Source organism: Entelurus aequoreus, linkage group LG06 (assembly GCF_033978785.1).
Source record: "Entelurus aequoreus isolate RoL-2023_Sb linkage group LG06, RoL_Eaeq_v1.1, whole genome shotgun sequence".
Classification (NCBI taxonomy): Eukaryota; Metazoa; Chordata; class Actinopteri; order Syngnathiformes; family Syngnathidae; genus Entelurus; species Entelurus aequoreus.
Window position 1 is genome coordinate 25,988,160 of NC_084736.1, and position 15,866 is coordinate 26,004,025.

A 15,866-nucleotide genomic window follows, 5' to 3' on the forward strand; every position below is an offset into this window, starting at 1 on the left:
CCTCTGAAGACGAGGACAAAACCAAAACGACTTCCAGCAAAGACAAACGTGGCTCGTCTGCTGTCGGAGAGGCCGTTCAAAGGTACATTGCCAACGGACGCATGGAAAGCTTCGCCTCCCCTACCAGACCCCAGAAACAGACGGAAAGCAATGAGCGACGCCCCCAACCAGGACCTGTGCCCGCCCCTCCAAACAAAGGCCAGCAGCGGTACAGTCCCAGTCCGCCGCCCTGCCCCCGACTAGCTGGACTTGATAGGGTGAGGGGGTCAGAGGTCAGAGTCGACCAATCAAGACGCGCCACAAGGACCAGTCCTGCAACCAGGAGGTCACGCTCGCCCCCGTCCCGTGCCACCCCGCCCAAACAGTACCAGGACCCACTCCCCCGCCACAGGAGAACCAGTCCTCCTTCAGACTGGGACAGAGACCGCCAGAGGGACAGAGGACGTGAGCGTGCTGCCAGACGCAGCAGGTCCAGGAGCAGAAGCCCCATGAGGACTAACGGGTCCAGGTTTAGGAGTCCCATCAGGACCAGGAGTCCCATCAGGACCAGGAGTCCCATGAGGACCAGGAGCCCCATGAGGACCAACGGATCCAGGACCAGGAGTCCTAGGAGGCGTAGTGGATCTAGAACCCGGAGTCCGAAGAGGCGTAGCGGATCCAGGACCAGGGGACCGAGGAGGCGTAGTGGATCCAAGACCAGGAGCCCAAGGAGGCGTAGTGGATCTAAAACCAGAAGCCCGAGGAGGCGTAGTGGATCCAGGACCAGGAGCCCGAGGAGGAGCCCTGTTGTCAGGTAAGCAGCCTGGAAAAACGTTAAAACTCTGATGCCTGGGCCAATTGTCTATTGATCCAACGATAATGAACTCTATAACTTTGCTCTCACGTCCTTGGTTTCTTTCTTTGTCGCTTTCAATCAGCTTGCAAGAGGGTTCACTCTGTGCGTTGTTCTCAGCACCTGAGTTTGTTTAAAAGCAGCATTTAATGAATGGAGTGAACCCTCTTGTCAGCCATTAACCTTTGTCTCTGTGTCTCACTATAGCGACGAGCTATAGTGAGAAGCACCGCAAAGTTAACACAAATTAGGAGGAAAAACAATGATTGCAAAACCAAATGTTTGGCGTGGAATTATTTCTGCTTCAAACATGATCAACAAGAACCAGAAACACTGATGAACAAGTAAGTAATGTCCAAATTGTTGGAAAGTAATGGCAAAAAAAAAAGATAAAACAAGCCACTCAACCCAGTTTTACTAACTAGGGAAAAAAAAAATTCAGGGCCGATATAGATACTGATTATTAGTAGTCAAGGAGGCCGATACCTGATATTTGCAGCCGATATTCATTTGCAGTCAAAGTTTATACGTCAGTAAACCGCTGGACAAAACTTGTAAGTTGTTTTTAACATTATTTTTTAGGAAATGTGGGACCAGTAGGTGGTAAGTTGCATATAATAATTAACACCTTAATGGTGGTAAGTTATATTTAATAACAATAACAAAGGCTTTGATGGTGGTAAGCTACATTTAATAATATTAATAAACACATTTATAGTGGCAAGGCACATTTAATAATACTATTAATAAACACCTTGATGGTGGTAAGTTACAGTTAATAATAATAACATTAATAAACTCTTTGATGGTGGTAAGCTATATTTAATATAATGATAAACACCTTGATGATGGTAAGCTATATTTAATCATTATAATAAAGACATACGAGTAAGCTACAATTGATAATACTAATATACAAATTGATGGTGGTAAGATACATTTAATAATAAACAAAATGATGGCAAGCTACATTTAATAATAATAATGATGGTGGTAAGCTACATTCCAATATAATATTAATAAAAAGACATTGATGGTGGGAAGTTACATTTGATTATAATAATAATAATCACATTCATGATAAGAGATATGTGTAGCCACAGCTGCTTGGAGGTAGGCTGAAAGAAACATGGCTGCCAATTTGCGCCTACAGCCTCTCCGGCCACCACCAAACAGTATTCATATTCATACACCAAACATTAATCATATTCATACACCAAACATTATTAATATTCATACACCAAACATTATTAATATTCATACACCAAACATTATTAATATTCATACACCAAACATTATTCATATTCATACACCAAACATTATTCATATTCATACTCCAGTGTGAGCGGCACTAGAGGCAACGTGGGTGAAGTGTCTTGCCTAAGGACACAACAGCAGTGGCTAAAATGGTGACAGCTGGATTCGTGCCAGGAACCCCTCAAGTTCGCCACAATATTTATTGATGTGCAATTTTTGCTGGCAGAGAATTAGAGTCCATTTTATTTGTATTGTTTACTTATTAGGGCAATTAAAAGTTCTTAATATTCTAATTTCAACTAAAACGTTTACTGCGTTTGAAAGAAAAACTAGCGTTATTATTATTGACATTAGTGCTTTATTTGTTGTGGGAATAATGCTGACAGTGTGGTTTATCTGCAATCATACTTGCATTATTATTATTATTAATAATACTATTACTGATATTGCTATTGACATTAGTGCTTTATTTAGTGTAAGAATAATGCTTACATTATCTGCCATTACATTATTATGATTATCATTATTATTAATATTGGTTTTGACATTAGTGCTTCATTGAGTGTGGGAATAATGCTGACATTGTGTTTTTCTGCAATAAATCTTGCATTATTATGAATATTATTATAATTATTGAGATTGACATTAATGTTTCATTTAGTGTGAGAAAGATGCTGACAATGTGGTTTATCTGCAATCATTTGTGGGAGAAAATGTAGTCTATCAAAACTTCTGGTTCCAGACGTGCACATGACCCACCATCTTTGTTCCCTAGGTGCCGCCGCCCTCCTTCTCTGCCACGCAGAAGGTTGGACAGTCGTTCGCCATCACCTTCGCTGAAGAAGCCAATCAATCGCTCGCCTTCACCGATACAAAAGATTCAGAGTTATGGGCCTGCGTCCACAGAAAGAGACGGAAAGAGTCTGAGAGAGACGGACAAAGAGCGAGGGAGAGGGAAGGAACGTGTCGTCATGAAAGACACTCGCCAACCCAGTAGATCTTCGTCCTCGTCTTCCTCGTCCTCTTCCAGCTCGTCCGCATCCTCATCATCATCATCCTCATCCTCGTCCTCGTCCTCGTCTGGACACAGCAGAGAGCGAAGTGCTGTGGCCAAAGACAAGAAGAACCAGCAGGATGACAAAAGTCGTGAAGACAAGATGCAGAAAAGTAGTTCCGCCTACTCGGCTGCTCCTCGCAAAGACTCAGCTGTGACCTCCATGTTGCCGCTTGGCAGCCAATCAGAGCGCAAGGAGTCCTCGCGCTCTCAGGACAGGAAGCCATCGCCCCCTGCGGCCCGCCAGTCTCAGGAGGAAGTACGACTTAAGCGTGTCGTCAACGGGAAGGAGGCCAAGACGGACAAGAAAGGAAGCAACAGCTCCAGCTCATCTTCATCCTCGTCCTCCTCGTCCTCGTCATCCTCCTCAGACAGCTCGGACTCTGAGGACCAACGAGCAAAAGGGTAAGCAGGAAACAGGAAGTCACAAGTGTATAGGGTAAGCAGGAAACAGGAAGTGACAAATGTATAGGGTAAGCAGGAAACAGGAAATGACAAATGTATAGGGTAAGCAGGAAACCGGAAGTGACAAAGGTAAAGGGTAAGCAGGAAACAGGAAGTGACAAAGGTAAAGGGCAAGCTGGAAACAGGAAGTGACAAAGGTAAAGGGTAAGCAGTAAACAGGAAGTGACTAGGGAAAGGGTAAACAGGAAACAACAAGTGACAAGGGAAAGGGTAAACAGGAAACAGGAAGTGACAAGCTGCTGGTTGTTTAATGTTAATTTTTTTCTCCAGGAAAGAAAAAGCTGAGCGTTCGCGCTCTTCATCAGGCGGTGATAAAAACGAGAAGAAGAAAAGGTAAGAATGAACAGAAAATGTGTATCTGGATTCACGCCAACATGTAATGTAGTTCGTAATTATTAACAAAAAAAAACTTAACGAGCAGCATCACAAAAATGTACTTTTTTTTTTTTTACACCAAAATTCACACTGCCTTGTTAGCAAGATGGCTGTCACCTCAATTTTAGCTGTGCTGGCTGTCACTCATCACTTGTCTGTGTTACATCCAATTATGTCTGTAAACACTTATTTTTAAAACAATACAGAACAGCAATCAATTTATGCAAAGTAATTTGGATTCTCAGTTGTGCAGCAACAGTTGTGTGTCTTAAATGTAATACTTATGTGAGTACACTGCAAAAAGTAGTGTACTACTGTACATAATCATTACAGTCATCGGACTCTTACTGAAAATAACGCTAACAATTTGGGCCGGTTCACTACGAGTTGTGTTCAGTCGTTATGTAAACTTTCCTTCTGCCACGTACACAACATGGTGCCTATTAAGAGTTAAGTGTCCACTTCACCTAAATACAGTGTACTGCATTTTGCTGTACTTCTAAGCGTGAACACACTTACGCCCTCAAAAAACTAGGTATACGCACTTATGCACTCAAAAACGAAGTATAAGTACTAGGGTTGTCCCGATACCAATAATTTGGTACTGGTACCAAAATGTTTATCGATACTTTTCCAAATAAAGGGAACTACGAAAACATTTCAATTTTGGCTTTATTTGAACAGAAAATCTTACAATACAAAAAACATATGTTTCCTATTGTACTCAAAGTACAATTTTAGAAGGTTAAAGTATAAATTAAAGGGCATTAAACACATGTGTTTTTCTTGTTGCACTCAAAGAACAATTTACAATTTTCCATAAGAATTAGATTATAATATAATCAAAAAGCTTTATTAACACAATATTACATTATTTATGATTTATGGTTGCCAATCCTGGTCTGTGCTTTAAAAAAAATACAAGTATTAGTGAGTACTAAAAACAAAACTATGGATAAATGTACAAAGATAAGCCATGGAGCAGGTAAAACCTGAGATAAAACACAAATTGTAGCAATTTGTTACCAAATTCAGTCATTAATCATATTAACTCCGCTAATATTTGGCATCAAGCCAAGCAGCTGTGTGCGAGTCTAGTATCTACATGTGATGTATCTACATGTGCACAACTTATGAGAGAGTTTTCTGAGAATGGCCACGTGTTGTCTGAGTGACGTCAGTGAGTGAGTGGGCGATTAAAGAGAGGGAGAGGTAGCGCATGCATTTCGCAGTAGATGAATGAACGGCTCCAGTTGTGTCCTGCAAAACTAATAATAAAGCAACCGAAAAGCAAAGCTTAGCAGACCCACTGTAAAGTGAAGTGTGTTAACGCCAACGAAAACATCGACCCTGAAGGGAACGTCTGCCCTGTGCTCCTTGATGACAGTTTGCACCAGAGCAGAACAGCAGGACAGGTGTAACAACAACATTATTACCGGTCACTCTTTAAACTCCTTGTGCAGATTTGAATGTTCATTATTTCAATGTTGACCTAAGTTTAAAGCAAAGGTGGTAATACTAATCGCCACGTTTGGCGAGGCGTGTTTTAAAGCAACACTTGAAGCTTCCTTGTTTAAAGCGTCACCTTTACCGTTAGTTTTGAAGCCCAAATACCTCCATATTGTACTTCACCACCCTCTTTATTAACCAGTAGAATTTTAGTTTTGTGCCATTCTTCCTCTCCCAGTATGTTATTGCTTGTATGCACTTTGTGTGCGCGTTTTGACACACTCAACATCATGCGCCTCGGCTCTGTAGTCACCGCAGCAGATGAAAGAACGGTACCAGTACTTTTCAAAGGCAGTATAGTACCGATTTCAATCAATTAGTATCGCGGTACACTATTAGTATTGGTACACTGTACAACTCTAATTTAAAGTACCAAACACACTTATGCACTCAAAAAACCAAGTATGAGTACCGAACACACTTATGCACTCAAAAAACAAGTATAAGTTCTGAACACTACTAACGCACTCAAAAAACAATTATACGTACTGAACACACCTATGAACTCAAAAGCCCAAGTATAAATACTGAACACACTTGTGCACTCAAAAAAAACTAATATACGTACTGAACACACTTATGCACTTAAAAAACCAAGTTTAAGTACCCAACACACTTATGCACTCAAAAAAACTAATATACGTACTGAACACACTTATGCACTCAAAAAAACACATAAACGTACTTAACACACTTATTCACTCAAAAGAACAAGTATAAGTACCAAGCACACTTGTGGACTCAAAAAAACAAGTACTAAGCACACTTGTGGACTCAAAAAAACAAGTACCAAACACACTTATGCACTCAAAAAAACAAGTTAAAGTACCGAACACACTTATGCACTCAAAAACCAAGTATATGTACTGAACACTAACGCACTCAAAAAAACAAGTATACGTACTGAACACACTTATGCACTCAAAAAAACAAGTATATGTACTGAACACTAACGCACTCAAAAAACAAGTATACGTACTGAACACACCTTTGGACGCAAAAACCCAAGTATAAGTAACGAACACACTTGTGCATTCAAAAAAACAAATATGTACTGAACACACTTATGCACTCAAAAACCAAGTATATGTACTGAACTGTTAACGCACTCAAAAACCCAAGTATAAGTACCAAACACGCTTGTGCACTCAAAAAACAAATATACGTACTGAACACACTTGTGCACTCAAAAAAAACAAGTATAAGTACTGAACACACTTATGCACTCAAAAAAACAAGTATAAGTACCGAGCACACTTGTGCACTCAAAGAAACAAGTACCAAACACACTTATGCACTTTAAAAAACAAGTATAAGTACCGAACACAATTATACACTCAAAAACCAAGTATATGTACTGAACACTAACGCACTCAAAAAAACAAGTATGCGTACTGAACACACTTATGCACTCAAAAACCAAGTATATGTACTGAACACTAACGCACTAAAAAAAACAAGTATACGTACTGAACACACCTATGGACTCAAAAACCCAAGTATAAGTAACGAACACACTTGTGCACTCAAAAAAAACATATGTACTGAACACACTTATTCACTCAAAAACCATGCATACGTACAAAACACACTTGTGCACTCAAAACAAGTATACATACTGAACACACTTGTGCACTCAAAAAACCAAGTATACATACGGGACACACTTATGCACTAAAAAAAACAAGTATAAGTACTGAACACACGCACTAAAAACACATGTACACTAATTGAGACAGGGAGAGGAAGTGTTGCCTGTGCTCTTGGTGACAACGCTCGTTGTTTTCCGACAGGCTGCCGGCAGACTCGCTGCGAGATTCGCGCTCGCTCAGCTACTCGCCGCCACGACACATGCGAGGAGACCACGCCTCCTCTCGCCGCAGGTCAGATGACAGTGTGCACCCACTTACTTACCTGAGCATGAACTTTGACCTTTTAACACTTGTCTCCCCTCGCCTGCAGCAGGCCGTCACCTGGCAGCACGTCCAGCAGCAGGCGGAAGTAATGAGAGCGTTTGAGTGGAGGAGATTCACGTGTGGGTCATGTGACTGTCATGTGACTTTGTTGTGTAGTGTAGATGTTCTTTCATGAAGTTTCCTCAGAAGAATAAAGATAATTGTACATTTTATTCTCACGTCTCTTCAATGTCCACATTTAGCTTTCAAATGTGTCTCATGGTGACGTCAATAAAAAAAATAAAATACACATTTGTCATAAAAACATGTCAAAGAATTGAAATGGAAAGGTAAACACATGCAGACGTATGACGTCATTGTCAGATTGGAACACTGAAGGCTTCACTGTCGACTTTGGCGCCTCCTAGTGGCCACAATACATATGACTAGGCTTCACTGTCGACTTTGGCGCCTCCTAGTGGCCACGATACATATGACTTTAGCTTCCGTGTTGTGGTTGCTATTTGACGCGGATCTCGAAGCAAAGGCAGTTGCAGGACTCGCACTCAGGAGGCTGACACGTGCACGCGCAATCCCACCTGCCACACTGAGATGAAAGAAGCATGAAGACACGTCACAGCTGGCTCGTCTCACCACGTGTGCGCCACTCACGGAGGGGGAGGCGCACATGTCCCTCAGACAGGAGCGCAGCGAGGGGAGGCGACAGTCACATGACTGCGCCACGTTGAAGCAATGTTCCCACACGGACCAGCTTGGACAGCCACAGTCGCACGCCAGCGAATATCTCTCCTGCAACATGTTTCTTTTCATTAACACCTCCATATTTGTTTCATTAACAGCCACGGTTGTTTGTTTCATTTAATTAACACCTCCATATTTGTTTCATTACCACCACCATGTTTGTTTCATTAACAACGCCGCCATGTTTTTTGTTTCACAGCGAATATCTCTCCTGCAACAGAACACCGCCGCCATGTTTGTTTGTTTCATTAACACCTCCATGTATGGTTCATTAACAACGCCGCCATGTTTGCTTGTTTCATTAACACCTCCATGTATGGTTCATTAACAACGCCGCCATGTTTGCTTGTTTCATAAACACCACCATGTTTGTTTGTTTCATTCAAACCGCCTTGTTTGTTTCATTAACACCGCCATGTTTGTTTGTTTAATTAACATCTCCATATTTGTTTCATTAAACACGCCATGTTTGTTTCATTGACGACACGCCATGTTTGTTTGTTTCATTAACATCTCCATATATGTTCCATTAAACACGCCATGTTTGTTTCATTTACGACGCCGCCATGTTTGTTTGTTTCATTAACATCTCCATATATGTTCCATTAAACACGCCATGTTTGTTTCATTTACGACGCCGCCATGTTTGTTTGTTTCATTCAAACCGCCTTGTTTGTTTGTTTCATTAACACCGCCATGTTTGTTTCATAATGCCGCCCTGTTTGTTTGTTTCATTAACACCACCATGTTTGTTTGTTTCATTAACACCACCATGTTTGTTTGTTTCATTAACATCTCCATATTTGTTTCATTAAACACGCCATGTTTGTTTCATTAACGACACGCCATGTTTGTTTGTTTCATTAACACCGCCGTGTTTGTTTGTTTCATTAACGCCGCCATGTTTGTTTGTTTCATTAACATCTCCATATTTATTTCATTAAACACGCCATGTTTGTTTCATTAACGACACGCCATGTTTGTTTGTTTCATTAACACCGCCATGTTTGTTTGTTTCATTAACGCCGCCATGTTTGTTTGTTTCATTAACATCTCCATATATGTTCCATTAAACACGCCATGTTTGTTTCATTTACGACGCCGCCATGTTTGTTTGTTTCATTAACATCTCCATATATGTTCCATTAAACACGCCATGTTTGTTTCATTTACGACGCCGCCATGTTTGTTTGTTTCATTCAAACCGCCTTGTTTGTTTGTTTCATTAACACCGCCATGTTTGTTTCATAATGCCGCCCTGTTTGTTTGTTTCATTAACACCACCATGTTTGTTTGTTTCATTAACACCACCATGTTTGTTTGTTTCATTAACATCTCCATATTTGTTTCATTAAACACGCCATGTTTGTTTCATTAACGACACGCCATGTTTGTTTGTTTCATTAACACCGCCGTGTTTGTTTGTTTCATTAACGCCGCCATGTTTGTTTGTTTCATTAACATCTCCATATTTATTTCATTAAACACGCCATGTTTGTTTCATTAACGACACGCCATGTTTGTTTGTTTCATTAACACCGCCATGTTTGTTTGTTTCATTAACGCCGCCATGTTTGTTTGTTTCATTAACATCTCCATATATGTTCCATTAAACACGCCATGTTTGTTTCATTTACGACGCCGCCATGTTTGTTTGTTTCATTAACATCTCCATATATGTTCCATTAAACACGCCATGTTTGTTTCATTTACGACGCCGCCATGTTTGTTTGTTTCATTCAAACCGCCTTGTTTGTTTGTTTCATTAACACCGCCATGTTTGTTTCATAATGCCGCCCTGTTTGTTTGTTTCATTAACACCACCATGTTTGTTTGTTTCATTAACATCTCCATATTTGTTTCATTAAACACGCCATGTTTGTTTAATTAACGACACGCCATGTTTGTTTGTTTCATTAACACCGCCATGTTTGTTTGTTTCATTAACGCCGCCATGTTTGTTTGTTTCATTAACATCTCCATATTTGTTTCATTAAACACGCCATGTTTGTTTCATTAACGACACGCCATGTTTGTTTGTTTCATTAACACCGCCATGTTTGTTTGTTTCATTAACGCCGCCATGTTTGTTTGTTTCATTAACATCTCCATATATGTTCCATTAAACACGCCATGTTTGTTTCATTTACGACGCCGCCATGTTTGTTTGTTTCATTTAAACCGCCTTGTTTGTTTGTTTCATTAACACGCCATATTTGTTTCATTAACACAGCCATGTTTGTTTGTTTCATTAACACCGCCATGTTTGTTTGTTTCATTAACACCGCCATATTTGTTTCATTAACACAGCCATGTTTGTTTGTTTCATTAACACCACCATGTTTGTTTGTTTCAATAACGCCGCCATGTTTGTTTGTTTCATTAACATCTCCATATTTGTTTCATTAAACACGCCATGTTTGTTTCATTAACGACGCCGCCATGTTTGTTTGTTTCATTAACACCGCCATGTTTGTTTGTTTCATTAACACCGCCATGTTTGTTTGTTTCATTCAAACCGCCTTGTTTGTTTGTTTCATTAACACGCCATATTTGTTTCATTAACACAGCCATGTTTGTTTGTTTCATTACCTCCGCCATGTTTGTTTGTTTCATTAACACCGCCATGTTTGTGTGTTTCATAACGTCGCCATGTTTATTTGTTTCATTAACACCGCCATATTTGTTTCATTACCACAGCCATGTTTGTTTGTGATTAACACCACCATGTTTGTTTGTTTCATTAACACCGCCATGTTTGTTTCATAATGCCGTCATGTTTGCTTGTTTCATTAACATCTCCATATTTGTTTCATTAACACCGCCATGTTTGTTTGTTTCATAATGCCGCCATGTTTGTTTGTTTCATTAACACCACCATGTTTGTTTGTTTCATTAACACCGCCATGTTTGTTTGTTTCATTAACATCTCCATATTTGTTTCATTAACACCGCCATGTTTGTTTGTTTCATAATGCCGCCATGTTTGTTTCATTAACATCTCCATATTTGTTTCATTAACACGCCGCCATGTTTGTTTGTTTCATAAACACAGCCATGTGTGTGTTTCATTACCTCCGCCATGTTTGTTTGTTTCATAACGTCGCCATGTTTGTTTGTTTCGTTACCACCGCCATCATGTTTGCTTGTTTCAAAATGCCGCCATATTTGTTTGTTTCATTAACACTGCAATGTTTGTTAGTCTGTGAGGTCAACCTTGAGGCAGAATCGTATCCAGAGTGCCAGCGCCAAGACGAGCATGTAAATGGAGACGCCGATGAAGATGACAGCAGGCAGTGGGATGGACAGCCCCCAGGCAGGAAGGACCTAAAGATGACAAACTTCATGACACAATCATGGAGGCTCAGGTTGACTTTTACATCAGCAAACTTTGCTTACGCTCATTTTCAGCCAGCACAAACGTCACATCTCCTCCACGTCTGCAGGGAAACACACACACCTGTCAATTTTATTTCTACTTACTTAAGTTCAATAAACTAACCAAACTCTTGGAATAAGTTAACTAACCAGTTTATATTTGGTTGCCATTGTAAGTTAACTAACCGGTTTGTATTACGTCACCATGGTACTAACCAGTTTGTATTAAGTCACCATGGTACTAACCAGTTTTAGTAAGTTAACTAACCAATGTATATTAGGTTGTCATGGTAGGTTAACTAACTAGTTTGAATAAGTAAATTAACCAGTTTATATTACATGGTCACAATGAGTTAACTTATTCAAAGTGGTTAGTGAAATTAACTAACCAGTTCATATTACATTGTCATGGGAATGTAACTAACCAGTTGGAATAAGTTAACCAACCAGTTTATATCAAGTTAACTAACCAGTTTATATGAAGTTGTCATGGTAAGTGAACAAACTAGTTTGAATAAGTAACTAGCCAGTCTAACTGAAGTTATTGTGGTAAGTTAACTAACCAGTTTGAATAAGTTAATTGACCAGTTTATATTAAGTTCCCATGATCATTTAAATAACGAGTTTGAATATGTTAACTAACCTATTTATTTTAAGCTGTCATAAGTTTACTAACCAGTTTGAATAAGTGAATTAACCACTTTATATTAAGTTGTAATGCTAATTCAACTAGTTTGAATAGGTTAACTAACCAGTTTATATTAAAATGTCATGGCCAATTTACCAACCAGTTTGACTAAGTAACTAACCAGTCTAAATGAAGTTATTGTGGTAAGTTAACTAACCAGTATATATTAAGTTAAAGTTATATTAGTTTTCATGGTAAGTTAACTAACCAGTTGACTATGTTAATCAACCAGTGAGTGTTAGGTTGCCATAGTAAGTTAACTAACCAGTTAGAATAAATGAACAAACCAGGTTATATCAAGTTGACTAACTAGGTTATATTAGGTTTTCATGGTAAGTTAACTAACCAGTTTGAATAAGTTAATTAACCAGGTCATATTACGTTGTCATGGTATGGTAACGAACCAATTTGAATATGTTGATTAACCAGTTTATATTAGGTTATCATAGTAAGTTAACTTACCAGTTTGAATAAGTTAACTAACCAGTTGTTTTCATGATGTTCTTCGTTTTCATAAATTGCTGTTAATTTTCATAAATGATGGTTATCGTTTTCATAAATAATGTTCATTTTCATAAATAATTTCCATCGTTTTCATAAATGATGTTCATTGTTTTCATAAATTGTGCATTGTTTTCATAAATTGTGTTCATCATTTTCATAGATAACATTAATTATTAAATTGTGTTCATCGTTTTCATGAATTATGTTCATCGTTTTCATCAGTGGTCTCCAAACTTTTTGACTCGGGGCCGCATTGGGTTGAAAAAATTTGGCCGGGGGCCAGGCTGTATATATATATATATATATATATATATATATATATATATATGTATATGTATATGTATATATATATATATATATATATATATATATATATATATATATATATATATATATATATATATATATATATATTATATATATATGTATATATATATATATATATATATATATATATATATATATATATATATACATATATATATATACATATATATACATATATATATATACATATATATACATATATATATATATATATATATATATATATATATATATATATATATATATATACATATATATATATATATATATATATATATATATATATATATATATATATATATATATATATACATATATATATATATATATATATATATATATATATATATATATATATATATATATATATATATATATATATATATATATATATATATATATATATATATATATATATATACGTATATACACTACCGTTCAAAAGTTTGGGGTCACCCAAACAATTTTGTGGAATAGCCTTCATTTCTAAGAACATGTCACCCAAACAATTTTGTGGAATAGCCTTCATTTCTAAGAACAAGAATAGACTGTCGAGTTTCAGATGAAAGTTCCCTTTTTCTGGCCATTTTGAGCGTTTAATTGACCCCACAAATGTGATGCTCCAGAAACTCAATCTGCTCAAAGGAAGGTCAGTTTTGTAGCTTCTGTAATTAGCTAAACTGTTTTCAGATGTGTGAACATGATTGCACAAGGGTTTTCTAATCATCAATTAGCCTTCTGAGCCAATGAGCAAACACATTGTACCATTAGAACACTGGAGTGATAGTTGCTGGAAATGGGCCTCTATACACCTATGTAGATATTGCACCAAAAACCAGACATTTGCAGCTAGAATAGTCATTTACCACATTAGCAATGTATAGAGTGTATTTCTTTAAAGTTAAGACTAGTTTAGTTATCTTCATTGAAAAATAAGGACATTTTAATGTGACCCCAAACTTTTGAACGGTAGTGTACATTGTCTTTATAATCCGTTTTGTCATTTAACATCAATTAACATTGATGTTCATCAACTAACATTGATGTTCATCAACATTTAAACATTGTCACGTTATCAATGGGAAAATTCATTTTTAGACAATATGATTTTCCTGAGCGTCTAGGTGACACCAAGAGTAACAAGCGGTAGAAAATGGATTAGAAAGGAAAGATTACCAAAAAAATAAAAAAATAAAAATAAAAATAAAAACTTTAAATAAAAAGAAAAAGAAAACTTTTTTTTTTTACATGGGACTTCCTGTGGGTCGGATTTTGGATGCTGGGGGGCCGGATCCGGCCCGCGGGCCGTAGTTTGGGTACCCCTGGTTTTCATGAATTATGTTAATCGTTTTCATAAATTATATTCATCGTTTCATAAATGTTTGTTTTCATAAATGAAAAAAGATGTTCATCGTTTTCATAAATGATGATATCGTTTCATAAATTATGTTCATCGTTTTCAAAAATGACGTTCATCGTTTTCGTAGTCAAGAGTATATGGTCCAGTTTGAGGTTCTGAGGATTCCATCGTTGTTTGCCGGACTTCACCAGAACTAATCCGTTCGTTTGAAGGTTTTGAAGCACATCGCACTTAATTCCATTAGAAGGCAGTAAATATAAATATGGATATAAATGTATGATCTCAAAAAGGTTGATTATGTTTGCTCCTTAATATACTTTTCAATGTACTAGTCCGACAAGATTTTCGGTACAATGGTTGGAATGTTTACCTTATACCTAATTCCTAGGTAAAAAAATACAAAAATTAAAAAATCCATCCCTTGCACCGAAGATCTGTATGACGGGTTGCAGCTGAGATAGGCTCCAGCACCCCCGCGACCCAGAATGGGACAAGCGGTAGGAAAATGGATGGATGGCTTGAGGGAAACAAATCTCAGACAGGTAAAATGTAGCACACCCCCTGTAGAACTGCGCTCACCTGGTATTGCAGGTTATGTGGGAAAGGCGACAAAGCACACAGGAAATAAGACGCTATAGTCCGTGTCCTTGTTGTGTGGCGGGAAACATTGACGTGAAACTTTAAAAGAAAGAAGAAAAGTCAATCATCGTCATTTCAACGCGAAGCAGCTATAGCTTGTTACGTTAGCCTGCTCGTCACATTTCACTGCCACAAATCATCTCACTGCTCGGTGCGCTTCCGGACGGGATTGAAAGATTCATCTAAAACGAGCCAACGAGACCACGTCTGTTTAATTTCACGTTAAAAAAAAAACTAAAAATGCATCGTAACAAGAAGAAGAAGCTCGCGTTTTGGCCGCCACAAAACAATATGGCGGCAGGAGTGTTGTCATGGAGACGGACGGGTCACGAGAAGGCTCAAAACACATTATTCGAAAGCATTTCGAACTTATTGATTTGAAGATTTCAGTTGTTGTACCGAAATCTGTTACCCATCGGAATTTGTAACTCCAGGGGGCGATGTTCCCATGGAGTTTGTTTGATGGTTAAACGGCTAGCCCAAAGAGGAGGAGAAGAAGAACGCTTGCGTAAATGGCGTAAACCATCCTTAATGCTGAAACGTCAGTTGTCAGAATTTCAGCATTAATAAATTACACATAACAACTGATACAATGGACTCATACTATAATGAAAGTAAGTAATTGATTTCCAGAATATGTGTAATTTATTAATGCTGAAATTCTGACAACTGACGTTTCAGCATTAAGGATAGTTTACGCCATTTACGCAAGCGTTCTTCTTCTCCTCCTCCTTGGGCTTGCCGTTTAACCATCAAACAAACGCCATGGGAACATCGCCCCCTGGAGTTACAAATTCCGATGGGTAACAGATTTCGGTACA

General features: G+C 38.0%; 2 protein-coding genes across 5 annotated transcripts in view; one reads left to right on the forward strand and one right to left on the reverse strand.

The window, feature by feature from the left end:
- Positions 1-7,620, forward strand: part of srrm2 (serine/arginine repetitive matrix 2) — a 28,452-nt gene extending 20,832 nt beyond the window's left edge. Inside the window, exons 10-14 of one of the 2 annotated variants that reach the window (XM_062050379.1) lie at positions 1-793; positions 2,865-3,548; positions 3,879-3,941; positions 7,286-7,375; positions 7,458-7,620. The exon at positions 1-793 is cut by the window's left edge and continues 715 nt beyond it. In XM_062050379.1, the coding sequence (XP_061906363.1) occupies positions 1-793; positions 2,865-3,548; positions 3,879-3,941; positions 7,286-7,375; positions 7,458-7,497 (1,670 nt within the window). In that variant the 3' untranslated portion in view covers positions 7,498-7,620. Of the gene's footprint in view, positions 794-2,864; positions 3,549-3,878; positions 3,942-7,285; positions 7,376-7,454 lie in introns of both variants that reach the window. The other variant, XM_062050378.1, reaches the window with a different exon arrangement.
- si:ch211-198p11.6 (uncharacterized) lies at positions 7,412-15,422 on the reverse strand. Of its 3 annotated transcripts, none has more exons than XM_062050419.1 (5): positions 15,149-15,422; positions 14,986-15,084; positions 11,549-11,589; positions 11,366-11,476; positions 7,412-8,197 (listed from the first exon to the last, which is right to left on the reverse strand). In XM_062050419.1, the coding sequence occupies exons 3-5, from the start codon at positions 11,552-11,554 to the stop codon at positions 7,841-7,843; spliced, it is 474 nt and encodes a 157-aa protein (XP_061906403.1). In that variant the 5' UTR covers positions 11,555-11,589; positions 14,986-15,084; positions 15,149-15,422; the 3' UTR covers positions 7,412-7,840. The 3 variants fall into 3 exon arrangements, with proteins under 3 accessions (XP_061906403.1, XP_061906402.1, XP_061906404.1); XM_062050420.1 differs by having other exon boundaries at positions 7,422-7,994; positions 8,060-8,197; positions 14,986-15,411; XM_062050418.1 differs by having other exon boundaries at positions 7,413-8,197; positions 14,986-15,422.
- Positions 15,423-15,866: the final 444 nt, after the last annotated feature.

What these genes read in the sequence shown, in the direction of transcription:
- si:ch211-198p11.6 (XM_062050419.1), bottom strand. An exon ending in GGATACGATTCTGCCTCAAG is followed by an intron (nt 8,198 to 11,365) that starts GTTGACCTCACA and finishes AACATGTTGCAG; the next exon opens with GAGAGATATTCGCTGGCGTG.